At 39.0% G+C, this 16,405-nt stretch overlaps 1 protein-coding gene across 2 annotated transcripts in view; it reads left to right on the plus strand.

Annotated features, from left to right (window-relative positions):
• gpc5c (glypican 5c) overlaps window positions 1-16,405 on the plus strand; it is a 108,359-nt gene that overhangs the window by 14,485 nt on the left and 77,469 nt on the right. For both annotated transcript variants that reach the window (XM_026148956.1, XM_026148957.1), the window contains exon 3: window positions 12,033-12,736. In XM_026148956.1, coding sequence (XP_026004741.1) covers window positions 12,033-12,736 — 704 coding nt within the window. The remainder of the gene's footprint in view (window positions 1-12,032; window positions 12,737-16,405) is intronic.

The following is a 16,405-nucleotide window of genomic DNA, read 5'->3' on the forward strand; positions in this document are numbered from 1 at the left end:
TTTTCTTCATTAGCCACCATCTTCCTCAGCAAGCACGCATGCATCACAATATTAGATTGAATGCCTAAGCAAATACCATAGCGGTCTAGATATCTGTCCAGCCTTGTGCCAAGTTCTATTGCAATGATTAGAAGGAACCTTGGATAAATATCCAATTTTTTCCCCTTCTCACAAATTATTTTCTGAGGCTGCTTAATAAAGACTGTTTCCTACATTCCTGTTAGAAATAGTTGTGAGGCTATTGGTAAGACTAAGAGCACAATAAGCATCACACTCAGGAAATTACTTGATAATAAGACAAAGTCATATTTCCCAGTGCTTGTTACCAGTCCAAGACAGTTTGGCTTTTCTGGAACAGATTCTGTCTGGCTGGCTGATAGGATTCATACTCTGCTGCTGATAGGTTCAGCCTGGCTTTTTCTTATGTTATTTTCTTATGTCTCACTCAGCTGCACTCATGCTTCACTGGCTGATGTGTGTGTGTGTGTGTGTGTGTGTGTGTGTGTGTGTGTGTGTGTGTGTGTGTGTGTGTGTGTGAGAGAGAGAGAGAGAGATGTAGTTTTTTTCAGACATGGGATAACTCACATTGCTGAGGCATAGGTCACTTCTATGTTACGTTTCACATGACTTCATTCAGACATAATCAAAGTGACAGAGTGGACCGTACTGTGGCATCTGATGCTGTGAGGGTCAAGGTTGTCAAGAAAAGAAGAGACATCCTGCTTAGGATTTTCTGAAGACCTTAGTCTGAGACGTCAAGATTCATGCTCAGAGTCTGAGACCCACGAGTTACCTTCCACATTGCCATCTGTGTAGCCTGCTTGCTTTTTCATAAATGCTGTCTTCATAAACTCTCTTCACATTAATGCATACCCCCTCTCTTTTCAAGTCACTGTCCGTCTCAGCCAAAAGCCTCCAGAGTTCCTAAGAAACTGTTGAGCTATTGAGGAATTTTGGGTGTGGGGTCATAATCTTGCACGACCCCACATGTCTACACTAAAAACAATATTTATGCCCAAAATGTGTACTTTAAGTAATTTGATTGTAAATTTTCCATGTAATTTTGCAACATTAATACAGTACAATATGTTAAATTTAATGGGATAGGTTAAATGAAATGTGCGGGATTAGTATATATTCAGTGTATACTCAGCATATTTCACTCAATGATTAATTATTTGAATAAATAGACCTTTGATTTTATATATTTCAGCTACATTTTATCGAGAATTATTGCTTCATGTTTATAACGGCCAAGAATCATTTTTTGAATGCATCTGTTAATCCAACTGCTTGTACAGTGATTGCTAAATGTTTCTAGATCTGACCTAGTAAGGTTGCTTACACAAAGCTTAGATGTAGATGTGAGTACATGTGTCCTTACACAGCAGCTGTCAGTCAAAATGTTTTTGAGAAAATGCCTAATAACCAGAACCCTTACCACAGCGGTTTAATATCTCTGAGGACGAGGAGATATTTTTGAGGGAGATTAATAATGTGGATTCGACCATAATAAGGTCATGCTGAGGCACATAAGGGGATATTGGTGAGCTTGGGGGAATGGCGTGTTGTACTTTGCAAATTGGCCAGACTTCCTGTGAAGGAGAGCTGTTTTCAGCCAGTACCTGTGGGAGAATGTATGCTTTTAATGCATAAGTGGATCAACATTGTGATCAGCATATGCCTCTGTAGTATGACTCACATGTTTGCTTCAGCCCAAATTTGGTTGGACTTAGCTGTCTTTCTCTTGTGCCTCTTTTCCAGCTGGGTGTGGGAATGATTTAGCAGATCACTTCCACATTCAAGTCAAGTCATTTTGCTCATTACACCCTGTCATAGACACTCTGCTTCTTCTGTTTCCTTTTTGCCTCTGTGGCTTCTTTGTACCATTAACGAGTCCCCACAGTGGGATTTAGTCACAAATTCCCAGGTCATTCATCCATTGTATTAGGGGAGGAGTTGCAGTAAATGATGAAAATGGTCTTCTGACTCTCTCCAGCTGTGTCCTCTTTATATGATCAGTGATAGATTGTATCTGCTGCATTGTAAGCCAAGATGAACACAGGTTTAAGCCTTTAAGTCAAGCACAGTGCAGTCTATCATTGGTAAACTGTCACCACTTTGGGTTTTGGGATTGTGATGGGAATTTGCCCTTTAACATGAAATTTCCCACTCGTGGGACTAATAAAGGTATCTTATCTTATCTTAAGAAATATTGTTTTGCGTAGGTCTTGATTATTTAGTATCATCCTTTTGTTTATTGTAGTCAGAAAATACAAGCATTTTATTTTGTTTTCATAGCGTACTGGACTTAGACATTTATACAGACCAGTTTTGGCCCCTAATTTAAACAATACGCTTGCACCTTCCTGTATGCCTGATTTATGATAAAGCTGATAAATGAAAACAGAGGCCACACCTGCTTAGAAAAGTGGAAAATTCTTTATTAGAGTCCCTTTCATCTTGGATTTGTTTAACACCTCAGTCCGTTTAAGGGTCTGTTTCATGTTAATCATATGTTAGCCTAAATGTTTCCTTTCATTTTTTTATGAATATCTGGAGTCCAGTCTCTTTCCCTGGCTGTCTCTAGTTTAGTCTTCATCAGTTTCCACTTAAGTAATGGTTTATTACCTGGACATATTTAAAATTTGTCGCAAACTACAGAGAGTCATGCATTTAGTTAGGTTTAGCTAGGCACTTTTGTTCAATTTACCTGTGTATGTAAAAAGGCATCGCCGGCTAATTTGAGGTTGCACCGGACCTATATTCTTTTGCAAATGGAATCATTTCACTACTTAATTTTTGGCAATAAAACATTAAGTTCCATAATATTGTAAGTGCAATACGGTTATGCAAATTTTTGATTGTCAATGCAAACTGTTTCTGTGTATTGTGATTGCTCAAGGCATACTGCCAAGTAGGGCAGGGCAATATGGCCAAAAATACTCATCATGATATATATTTGAAAATTTGCGATAACGATATAACTGACAATATATTTGACGCAGGACAAATTACTTTACAACTCCACAACTTTATTAGTGCAAAAAAAAAAAACCCATCAATGTATTTTCACTTAAACAAGCAGCTGTTTTTTTATGTGCATTAAAGTTATATAAAAATGTAACAGTGCAAATGCAAATTCCTTGCTGACAGTTTAATCAAAAGGCATTTCCAGTGGAAATTGGCCAACATATCCTCAGCATAACCATGTATAATATCCACAGAACTTAAAAAGACCTTATACACAAACAATACGGTAATATTATGTTGAAGCACCGTAGGTATTACGAGGCTCCTGACTACGGTAGCTGCAATGCTCTGACAATCCATCAAGCGGTGCGGGTTCATAGCTTAGCAAAGTCGTACTAAAACAATTTTTGACAGATTTTTAAGCGCCGTGTGCGACATAAAATCGGTTCGGTAATAACGGTAATAACGGTAATAACGACAGCCCACTTGCATGCTCTACCAAAAAATGTGCTTTGGTGTGTATCTGCCAAACCAGCTCCACACCACTGAAGTTGCAGCATTTTTACAAACTTGAACCAAAATTAGCATATGTCAGAGGTTCCCAAAGTGTGGGGCCCGCCCCCTGGGTGCGGCCATTGTGGTGGGGGGGGGGTGAAAAGAAAAAACAAAGTGACACTTGGACACTGCTAACACAATGGACATGTTTTTAACACAACCTGACACAAACGCAAAGCAGGAGATGAAGCATGGCCAAATATGTTTCCAAACCAACTTTCTTCCAAGCCAAAGACTAGAAAATATGGTGAAGCATATCTTCCCTTTGGCTTCACCTGCACAAGTGCCAAGGTAGGTCTCCCCTGCAGAACTGGTTTTCCCTGTGTCAGGAGCACGCGCTGGGCTCTCCAAATCACAGACAAACAGTATCAAACATTCTTGATTTTTAGTTCACAAACACTTCTTGTAATGACTAACTACTCCTGACAGTTTGGAGATGTTAGCTCTTTATACAGTAAAGTTACTGTACTGTTTTTGAACCCATTTTGTACAGAGAGGCATTTTTTTGAAAAATGTATCGATAGCAATGTTGAATATTATTACACAGGAAAAAAACAACTACACATAAATTAATTACACCTTTCTAAATGGAGGGACAGTAACTGCGTGTGTATATGTAAGCGTGTAAAACCTGAAGATAGTCAGATTAACAGTAACAGTATTTTGTCTCTATCTGCCATTCTGTAATTCATCTCTTGTACCTTTGACGTTGCATGACAAACTCTGTATTCCTCGTCCACAAGTAAACGCAAAAAAAAAAAGATTTTTCTTGTAAAATAAGGGGGGGGGGCCTAGCAAAAAAAGTTTGGGAACCACTGGCATACGCCATGGAATTTTGTTTGAGTCACCACTAAATACAAAGTGAAGACTTTGAAAAAGCACCGGAGGTTTGGCAAAAACTGCACATAGAGCAGGTTTTTGCTAGTGAACTACAATAAACAGAGAATTTTAATCTTTTAGAGTTAAAGGCAATAATTTGGTGGCATGAATCCTGGGAAAGAAAAATCAGTCTTTCTATTGAATATTTGCGTATATGACCATCCCTACACCTTCTGCACTCATGCAGCCCCCTATCAGCATCCCAACCACTGTGTTCCCTAGCCTTTTCATTTCCTTTCACATCTTTAGAAAGTTTCACAATCTGAAACTTTTGTATGAACTAATGTTCTTACTGCATGGAGCAATGCTACATTTTTCACAATCTAAGCCAGAGTTAGAAAAAGTATGTCACTCGCTGGTCCTTCTCTTTTCTTTCGTCATACAGTTACTCAGAATGGATGCTGTCTAATCACTTTTCCCATGGTGTTGACTGGGTAAAATATATTTTGTTGCTATGGTCACACTTCTAGTAACACTTGCTGCATTTAGATGCGCATACTTGTAATCTATATACCAATAAACTAAAGAGAAAATGGGACATGACTAAACTCCTATGGCCCTCTTAATGATAAGTACCAGAGGTTCTGTCCATCAATCTGTCAACAGTGTCTACCAGTGCTGACTGTCTACATTTCCCCTTTATGGTATTAGCCACTTTAGCAACCACCCCACCACTCTCCCCTCACCCCCTTCACCCACAGCTCCTGAGCTCTGTCTCCTCTGTCCCTGTCGTTCTCTCATCTGCTCATCTGCTCATTTCCCTGCAGTCGATCATGTTTCCCCTCTTTTGCCAAAGCAGAAAGCATTGCCCCCCCTCCGCCACCATTCAGTCTCCATGTTCAGTCTGCCTCCCTGCCACATTATAGGGCAGTGCACTGTGGACACTGCAGGATATGAATTTTTCATTTTTTAAATTTTTCTTTCCTTACCTATTGACACAGCAGGGTTGCCATTTAGATTCCCGGAATGCTTACAGTGAAATATAAAGCCCCCACACCCCTCCCTCATTATTCCAAACGTTCACCTCCTGATAGGACAAGACAGGCAAATTGGGACTTGGAGCCAAAGGTCAGCTACATTATGTGCACATACATTTTGATTGTATATGGGCTTTCAAAGAGGTTTTTCAACTCAAAGTGTTCTTGGCAAGGGGCAGTTTTCTGATTCTTTTAGGTCAAACTTATGTGAGCAGCATGTTTGCGCCTGGTGTCTGACAGATGAGTCATGCTACCACTTTAGATTTTAGATGTATGATTTCGCTGCACAAGTATGATGAATCAACAGATTAATTCAAAGACTTATTAATAGTTTATTACCATTAAACGGGGAGATTGTGTGACACTGCAGCTCTTCCATGTAACCTAAGATGACCAGCAGTGCGTGGGCGATGATGGACCTATATACAGTATTTCTGCTAATTAAAACAAGAATATGTAATCTACACATATGTCACTATGTCACATAACTGTGTGGTGACCTGTCTGAAACCCAAGCGTGTAGGATTAAAATGCTTTGCCTGAGAACATGGTTGGTCAGGTTCAGTCAGGACTGATTGCCAAGATAGGAATGACCCACAACTCCATGGTATGAGAACAGTGTCTCCGGTCTCATTATCACGGTATTACCACATCTCCAAGCACACGGAAGCACACACACATCTACAGGGTCACATATAGATGCTTGAAAATAGACATACATAGAAGCAAATATGTAGATTCTCTCTGCTTGTGCTCGCGCAAAAATTGAAATCAGTGTCATCTGTGATACCCTGTATCTCAGGTTTTCATAATGGGATTTGGATGTAAAGTCCAATAATGGTTGTAGGGTTACAAAGTTTTTTATGCACACACACACGCAAGAACTTGAGCCCTCAAGTGCATCATGCAACACTTGTTTTTATTACTGTTTATCCACCAGCTATCCCACAGTAATTAATTTGAATTGAATTATAATTATATAGCGCCACATCACAACAGCACTCACCTCAAGTCGCTTTATATAAGGTACAGACACTATAATAATACAAAGCAAACCCAACAATCAAAGCACTTGGTGACAATGGAAAAACTCCATTTTAGGAGGAAGAAACCTCTGGCAGAAACTCAATTTGCCAGGATAACAGAACAAAGTTAGATTGCAATGCAACACCTCTACAAGCATGCCACTTCCATTATTAGATATACCCTCAGGGGACAAAATACATTTTTTGGAGTATTTTTACCTAATGCAAACATATATAATTCCATCCATCCATTGTTTTGTCCACTTGCCCAATTTAGGCACACCCGGGGGCTGGAATCTATCCCAGCTTTTAGGTTGGGAGTTGGGTTAAACCTTGAACTTAATATGTTTCCTTTTATTCTGTTTCTCTCCTGTTTATAACTGAACTGGACGTAGTATTTGTGTAGCAGATTTGGTGGAATTTTGCCTGTTATTTTACGAATTCATAATTTTCAAGAGGATACTATCAGCGGTGCAGCAACCTGAGTTTCAGTGATGTGAAGTGAACAGGCAAAAGAACTGTTAGTGAAGTGAGCACTTATGAATTAAACTATTTCAAACAGAAGGCAAACATTTGAAATGCTACCTTAACGAGCAACAGATAGTTGCTCGAACAGTTATTTATTAGAGAGTCACCCAAGGTATTCAGATGTATCCTGGAATGTCCACCAGCAACCCATTGTCTATAATCTATAAACCAATGGATGAAAGAAAGTCTGGAATTTTCAAAGACTGCTCACAGAGTCTTTAAATAATTAACAATAGCCTCTATAATGCAACAGCAGTCAATCTACTGGTCAGACAGAATAATTAACCTTTAATAATTAACATATGCACATCTTGTGCATGCGTGCATTGTGATTTAGACTGAGGAATCCATCCATACAGTAACAACTGTGTAGCAAAAGCAAGTTGTGACAAAACCATAGTGCTGTGCTTATTTTTGACTTGGTGATTGTGGCAGTTTCATGGTGACACTTTAGCTTTAATTGAGACAGTTAAACAAAGGGTTGGCGTGCAGAATGTAAAGTGGAAATAACCTCCTATGACTTAAATCCAGTATTTTAGAGAATGACCTTGGCATAGCATTTGGATGTGGTGCAATACCTTATTATAGAGTCATAAATACATTCTCAGTTTAAGCCACTGTAGGGCAAAGGCGTCTTCCTCATTGCCGCTGGCTGCTATTTTACACATTTAATACATTGTTTATTCCAAACGGAGAAGATGTCAGATTGCACCACACGGCCACAGACAAACAAGGTCTGTTCATTTGTTTCCATAGAGTTAGCGTGACAATTATGTGTTTTGAATTTCAGTGTTTTAGGACTTCCTAGCAAATTAAAGATAATTGCCTCGTAAAAAAATATCCTCCAAAATAATCCAGTAAGGCTTCATTTCCCAACAGGATCACAGATGGGAGGCTGTGACATAGTAATGATAGCCACCCACGAGTGTGTGTCTGAACTGAGTGTGGTCAAATCCAGAATTAGGTACAGTGGTTAGACAGAACAATCAAACCCCACTGAGTTCCACGCAATGCTAGTTGTGGCTTAAAAAGTGGCCTGTTTTTTGTTCTTAGTATATTTCCCAGAACTGGAAAATGCAGAGAAGCCCACAACAGTCATGCTTGACTTATCACAGAATGAGAATCTAGATCTGTCTAACCATAGGAGACAACTTTTTCGAAAATCACAGATGAATAAAAATTTAAAAATGAGTCATGGGATCCAGTTCACACTGTATATGAAAAATCAAATGCTTGTGGAGTATGGTATAAGGCAGCTTATGCCTAAACCAGACTGTGCCTGGTCATCACTGTACCTTTCTATGGAGGCAGGTTCCTTCATGGTTCTTGCTGTTAGTGCATTAGGTCTTTTGTGGCTTCTGTTATATAAACTTCCTTTATACAAGTCTGCAGCCCTTCTCTTATCTGGTATATGCTGAGTGACAAGATGGAAGATTTGCATCTTAGTAATGAGTAGGTGAACAGTAACGTTTGAAGGTTAAATTACAGCTTATACTGAAGTTGCATTCTAGGTATAACTTATAAATTGTACCTTCAATTATGTATTGTGAATCTACAATACTCCCTGGGAGCTTATGTTTATATGACTCGCCTCCAGATTTTTGTGGCTGCATGAATATATGTGTGGGTTGTTCTACCAAGTTAATCGAGCAAAAGGCAATGATAGGTTATAACTATAACCTCTGCCCCCAGAAGGATAAGAATGAGGTAAAACACTGTGTTCCCTGCCTCGTAGCTTTGCTTAAAATCTGAACTGCTGGAATGTTTGAATAATTTAAACCGCACCTCACTGCAAGCTGTCACCCAGAGAGGTTTGAGTAGAATCATAACATAACATAGCAGTCATAACTTATCACTTATTGTTTGTCACGGGGAGTGTGGAAAGGAAGAAAGGTGGGTTTTTGTTCCAATTCTATATATTCGGACATGGACACGTTTGAAGTAAGAGCCGCAGAGAGACAGGGAAGTCCAATGAGCCCAGGGGCCAAATGAATCCAGATGTCAGAGCATGTTCATAAGGTGGAGTCGGGTTGTACGGTAGTTGTTTTTCCTTGTTTAAAAGTTCAGTCGTTTCTTTATTCCATTTTTCCTGGCAGTTTCCCACTCTCTTCCCTTTTTCTTCTTTCGTGTTCTTTCTCCGTGTCACTCTCTTGGCAAATATGAAAAGCTCTTTTAACAAGTATGGAATGCCTTAAGGATTCAGTGATCCTGTCATAAACCCACTGAATGATTTGCATCCACTTATGGGGCTGCTGAGAGCTAGAAGACATTTTTTGTTCACCTCTTGTCTTGAGAAAACTTCTGTTTTCTTATGTAGAAAAGACGCTCTGTCTCACAGAGAGAAAGATTAAACCACGGTATTTCGGAGCATGATAATGTTATAATAACACTATGTAATGCCGTGTAATCTAAACCCGTGGTTGCATCTTGTGGTATAAATGTCCTGCGGCCATTAAGCATTGCGGCCTTGACTGGCAGGCAAGCAGGCAGACCTCACATTGATAACAACTTTGTAGACCAGGACCGGAGGCTTAGAAGACAGTGAAATGGCACTAAAACGCTGTCTTTACAACTTCTTTGGCAGTCTTGCGATTTTTTTCTTTGCCCACTCCCTCTCTTGGCTTCCTATTTTTCTTCTCTTCTACATCTCTTTTTAGCAGGACCTCTTTGAAGGCTTTTCTGACAGCTTTCAGCAAGCAATCCGGCTATAACTTGTCACCCTTTAGCTTTCCAGTCATATTACCTAACAGAGGATTTTTTTCCCCATGTCTCTCGCCCTTAGTTCAATCACACATTCTTTTGTTTTCTAGGCCAATTTTATAGGCAGCAACGTTAAATGTTAGCGGGAGCAGCCCCGATCACAGTGATGTTGTTATCGGGTGTGTTACAAATGAGTTGTGCTTTTTACTGGCTTGTGGGGAGTCCCAGTGTGTCACAGACGGCGGTCATATTAGTGCAGCTGTTGAGGAGGACATGGCTGTTGTTATCCTTCTGTCTGTGAGATGGGAGGGGCTGGACACACACCCACACATACACACACGCACACACACACACACACACACACACACACATAGATTTGCTTTGGTGAATGAAGTCTGATGAATCAACATCCTTGTTAAGTTTATTCCAGTTTATTAACATTATTCCGGATGTTTATCAATAAATAAATAAATAAAATTAAAAGTCCAAAATGCCTCATTAATTCTTCATCTGTTATTCGTCTGTTTTCGGTCCCACATACAGTACTGAACAGGTACTGGAGACTAATGTTCTTTTCAGTGACTACTGTACATGTATATGTGTTTGTACCTACATACACGTGTGTGCATGGTTGTTGGAGTGAGAATATGTGCGTCGGCCCCCTCTTTCTCTTTTCTCAGTGTCTGTACAGTTGCTACTGTGCCTTCATGTTTGGTCATGCTTTCAAGGTGACATCACACACCAAGAGAGGAGGGTTGAGTCCGCGACATACAGACAGAAACCCACAGGAACCCACACACTTAAATGGAAAAAAAAATATATGGAAAGATGGTGGAAGTAAGATCATGGGCGCAGTGTAGAGTTTTGAGTCATGTAGGTGAAATAGGTTGAATAACCTTCAGATTTCAGATTGCAATATGAAATAATTAATGTTAACATTTTTTAAAGTTGCATTCAATGGGAAATCATATCAATTAGCAGAGAAAAAGTTCAACATTTTAGTAAAATGAAAAGAAAGAAAATTAATTTGGTTGCAGCTCAGCCGTAGACCTGCTAATTTGTATTACAGTTTTTTACAGACGCTAGGACACATTTCTCAATACTTAGGTCACTTTTGCAAAACTCTTCACACAATCCTCCTAACTGACCGTCAGCTTGGCAAAGCAGTTCATTTCACATTCAAAATGCACTACAACTACCAAAACACTTCATTCAGGTCTCAAATAAACTCATTCTTCCAGAACACTAGCAAAGGTTGACAGCCGACAAACACACTTTGTCACCCACAAAACAATGACCTAAAAAACACTAACAACATGTAGCATTACACAGTGTTTCCTTGTGTAAAACAAGGACCCATCTCTGTTTATAATTTCAATATATGTTACTGGAATGAATCAGACATCATGCAGAATTCGTTAATATTTGTTTATGTATTTTTATTTTTTTGCACTAAGTAATCCCAAAATACAAGAATTTGTATACACACCATCCACTGATACACATACAATAGTAATGCTAATCTACTCGGTCTTCCCTATTTGGCCACAGGTTCTCATCCACATCACATCTTATGTCATCTAGAGCAATACACCTAGGAAAGAATCTTCTGGCTGCCAGAATTGAAGGAGTTGAAAAATTGAAGGAGTAACACCTGTGTAGATGTTCATCTACAATGAGAATAAGCTGTGGCTGGTTAAACTGCATTTTTAGATTTAAAATATGTTTCAATAAAATATTGCTGTTGGATTTTGCTGTCTTTTTAAGTTTTGCATTATGTTATTGTTTTGGCCATAAGTTTAACAGTTTTGAAAACAGTATGTAAGCACATGCAAAATGTCCTGTACGTACAAAGATTTTTGGCAGTTGTTGTGTCTGAGTGAGGAGATAATTCATGAAATTTGAGAGATGTAGTCATTGAATGCATTTTGTGCCAAAACAATGATAACTGGTCCTCAGTTTAGCCCACATAGACTTCTGTTGTGCTCACTGTGTGAGGAGTTTTGCAAACGTGACCTAAGTATTGAGAAATGTGTCCTAGCGTCTGTAAAAAACTGTAAGTATGTACTTAATAACGTAGCAGATTACAATGGTCAGCATATTATTAAATCTTTATTTCTCTCTCTGTAGAAAAGCAGAGGCATCTTTTCTAAGACATGCATACTTTGCGAATATTTTCCATAACTTTATCCAACTGCAATTCTCACCTCAACTTGATAAACATAAACCAAGCCTAACTGTTTAGTTTCCAGGGTTTTGATATGTGTTTGCAGTTGAAATGCCTTATGCAATTCCTGGTGAGCTTGTAGATCATGTAATTTAAGATTTATTGATGATAGTAATGAAATGTTATTTACTTTCCCTCTGTCTTATTTCTGTGTCTCTCTTCTTTCAGACATGTTCCAGTCCCTATTATCCTTCTCTCAAGGCCACCTGAGTTCGCTGTTGGAGGGAAGCTTCCCATCTCTGTCCCAGCAAGCACTACCCCATGTAAATCAGCTTTTTTCCTCCCTCTCCCTCTACCTCCGTGGAGGTAATGTCTCTGTGGAGGGAGAAGTCCACCATTTTTTTAACAACCTCTTCCCACTTGCATACACGCGCCTTATAAATCCAGGCGTTGAAGGCAGCATAATGGTGGGCAGTAAAATGGGTGACTGTCTCCGTATGATCCGGCCAGATATCAACCCGTTTGGTAATCACGCTGTCGTCATGGCCCAGAAGCTGGCTGGGGCTTTGGGGGTTGGGCGGCAACTCGGTCTGGCCCTGGAAGAAGGTCTGGAGGTCATGAACGCAACCGAATATGCCAGACTGAGCAAGGAGTGCGTAAAGTCCCTGGTGAAGATGATGTACTGCTCCCACTGCAGAGGTCTGACGTTGATCAAGCCCTGTGGGGGCTACTGTCTGAATGTAATGCGAGGCTGCTTGGCTTGCGTGTCAGAATTGGATCAGCCTTGGAGGAGATACACTAGGTTGGTGGAGAAACTTACCCATGCCATGGCCGAGCAGCACAGTTTGGAACTGGCCATGCTGGGCGTCAGAGGGCACGTTAATGACGCCTTGCTTTATACAGAGCTTCATGGTCCACTCATTACTGCCACGGTGAGTACACACTGGTGAAACATCGATCATAGGTTTTAATGCACAAGAAAAGGCCTCCAAAACTTTTCTTCTTTTTGTTTGTTTGTTTAATATCTTTGTTTTATACATGTACCTTGGCAAAGTTTAATATATTGATTGGAAAGCTTTTGCAGCTTGCTTGTCAGTTATGACTTATTTTTTTCCAGCAGTGCAACAAAGAACCCTACACACTACATTAATGTTTCTGCTACGTTGAAACTTTTCAGAGAAAAATAATGTTTATACTGAAAAGAACTTTAGCCCCCACCAAGTTAACTGAGGCTAGAGGAATAATTTTTCAAAATGGTAAGGCAGCTAAAAATCTCCATTGTTTACATTCTGACTGTGGAAATATTGCTCATTGACTATGGTGAACCTGAGACAAAAAGTGGATAAAGCGTATGCAAGTGAGTGCACTTGCATGCTATAAATGCTACCATATGGTTTAAGCAATATGTGTGCACAAGTTAATATTGTCAACAGCATATACAGAGTTTTATAAACTGCTGCCAGAGAAACCTGAAGCTAAACCTGTTCTTTTATGACAGCAAGCATTACAGTTAAGCTGTACCTAGTTAGGCAACTTAGCAAGTAGTACAGAGGTTATAATACATATTGAGTAGTCTTCTTTGATTATTGGTTTCAGACAAAATAGCTTTTGAATCAGGCCATTATTATCACAAGTTCAAAGCACCAGATTGTAATTGCCTAGCAACATCTGTGTAAATAATTTTTCTTTGCCTAAACTTCAAATAATATTTATCTAGAAGGTAAGAAAAACATATTTCATACTTGTAGCAATTCTGGTGACAAATGGCCAGCAGCATATTAAGTAAGTAACTTATGTGCTTCAACATGTGAAACCAGCAGTGTGGCTCTTTAGTTGTGGAGGAATACTACAAAACATAAATGGATCCATATTAATGCATAGACAGTTATAACCTGCACAGATGCTTATAACTTTCTCTGTTTGTGTGTAACAGAGGAGAGTTAGGTGCCAGGCTTAAAGACTGACCTAATAAAAATATGCGGGGAGAGAGACCAAGCTTGTATTTCATGTGCGCGTACGTGTGCCTGCTTGGTATTCATAGGGTGGCAGGCAAGCCCAGAGCAGGGGACTCAGCAGCATGAGGACAAGTGGTACAGAATTGAAAGAGTTCCAGCTAGGCCATACAATCTACACCTAGTAAGCTGACAAAAAAAGGATCTGGATACTAGTGGCTTTCATATGTTTGAGTAAACACTCACCAAGGTTGGAGCATAAACATGAGCACCCATGTGTAAAAAATCATCACACACGCACCCGCACACTAAAAGGCCTACGAGTTCTACGAAATACCCATCGAACCCACTAAAAAATGTTAAACTGTGGTACAAGTGCAAAAATGTGCTTAACTAAAGTCGAGTTGAAAAAAACGAACTCTGCTTCTTTTTTGCCCAGTCAGAGTATTATATGGAGTTGTTATTAAAGGAATTATTCTGACTGTGCGGTTTAATTCTGGGATGCTGTCCCAAGCCATTTGTGGTTGCGCTTTCATTTACTCTGTTAGCTGCAGACTACATGGTCTCCAATATACGTTGCCATACAACACATTGTACATACAAACTCACACAAACGCATACACAGAGGATTGCCCAAGGATGACATTTTTAGCCCAACCTAGCAACCTAGGTCTAACACATTCCTGCTTTTATTGATATAGAGCCTAACTGTGGGTGGGTTGAAGGGAAGTGATTATAGATTTTGGTAGATCCTAGAGTTGGATTATGAGAAGTAGACACCATTAGGGAAAATATGAACAAATATGCAGTAAAACAGTTACTCTTATTGATGCAAAGAGCAGCACCAATGTTCAGTGAGGCTTTCTCAGAATACAGCTGTGTTTAATTCATCTTAAAGTTTCTCCAGATTCAGCTGTGCTTCTGAGGCCATTTGTTGAGATCATTACAAAAATGATATGGCTCATTTGACCTACAGGGAAACCTTATATCTTCATGTGTGGTTATGATGGCCAGACTAGGATAACTCTTAACACATAAAAGCATGTTTTTTTTCTCACACATTCATTCAGTGACTCAGTTGCTTACTAAGCTCTTTATGGTATGTATATGAGAAAATAGCAACAGTGGTCCATATTAGAACAGTTTATATGCAGGTCTACCTTATCCGCTTGTTGGTTTTACCACACCTTCTCATTACGGTCTTACGGAGGAATGATAATAGCAGACTGGGCCTTTAGATAATGGAAACAAGGGCTCGTGGGTTGATTGGAAGCTTTCCATTTACCATCGCGGCACCTCAGTAGACTGCAGAAGTTTACATAGCAAGCACTTTTTCTTTTACACTTGGCAACAATAAAATTAAGGATTATCATTGGTTTGAAAATACAACCTCACTTTCAAAAGTTGGGATAGTAGGCAGAATATAAATAAAACTGAATTTATCGAGTTGCAAATGATTTGAAGCCTATATTTCATTGTAAATAGAACAAAGACTAAGAACTGAATGCTGCAACTGAGAAATTGGACTGTTTTTTAAATTAAAAAGTATGCTAATTACAAATTTGATTGCAACTAAAACACACATGGATCCATCCTACAACTACTTAGGTTAATTGTCAACAAGTAGTAACACAAATGATCAAACCAAAGAGGCTGAGTGTTTTAGAAGTAAAGATGAAGAGGGATTCACCCAGCTGTAAAAGGTTGTCTCATCAAATAGTTAAGCTATTTAAAAATAATCTTTATGTCTTTTTAGTTAGCTTTAAAAATGTTTTATATGATAGTTTTATTATAGTATTGTTAAAATAGAGAATCGAGATAAATCTTCAGGCAGTGCTGCATTAAAAATAGACACAGTTCTGGGGTGGATGTGGCTTCACTGGTTTAGGAATACATGTGAAAAAGGTCAGTAAATTTATTGTGTTGCTGCATCCACAAATGCAATTTAAAACTATTATGCAAAGATAAAGTCAGATATAAAGAAGATCCACAAAATCCACCATCTTATCTGGGTTTGTGCTCATTTAATTTGGAGTTAGGCAAAGTGGAGAACTGTTGTTCTTAAAAGTTAAATGGAATATCTGGTCTAAAGACATTGTTCTGTATCAGTGTGTGGTTCAAAAGACAGCGTCTTAGGTACTTTATAGTGCACGTGGCATGGGTAACCCACACATCTGTGAAAGTTCCACTTGCTGAAAAAATGTAAACAGGTTTAGGAGCACCATGTGCTGTCGTTCAGATGTCTTACTTATTTTAGCAGGACAGTAGCAAACTACATTCTGCACATGTTGCAACAGCACATGGTTCTGTGACCAAGAGAGTACAAAGATCAAACCCTTTTTAATAGTAATACACGAAGGAACTGAAATCTTTAGTTCCCAAACAATTAGAAAGGTGATTAAAAAGGAGGTGATGCCAAAAAATATGTTTACTTTATATGTAAAATATGTACTTTCAGACCATTTTCATCATTTGTTTCAGATATGCTGATGAAAACAGTTCAGAAGGTCTTTTTTTTAATCATCTTATATGACACACATGCTCAGGCTTTTATATATACTTTCTGTATCTGATATTTCAGACTGTTAGCTTAATGTTTGCTGCCAAATAATGCAGATGGCAAATCTATATGCTTAAACCATCTTTCTA

The sequence above is a fragment of the Astatotilapia calliptera genome, chromosome 18 (genome assembly GCF_900246225.1).
Source record: "Astatotilapia calliptera chromosome 18, fAstCal1.2, whole genome shotgun sequence".
In the NCBI taxonomy this organism is placed as follows: Eukaryota; Metazoa; Chordata; class Actinopteri; order Cichliformes; family Cichlidae; genus Astatotilapia; species Astatotilapia calliptera.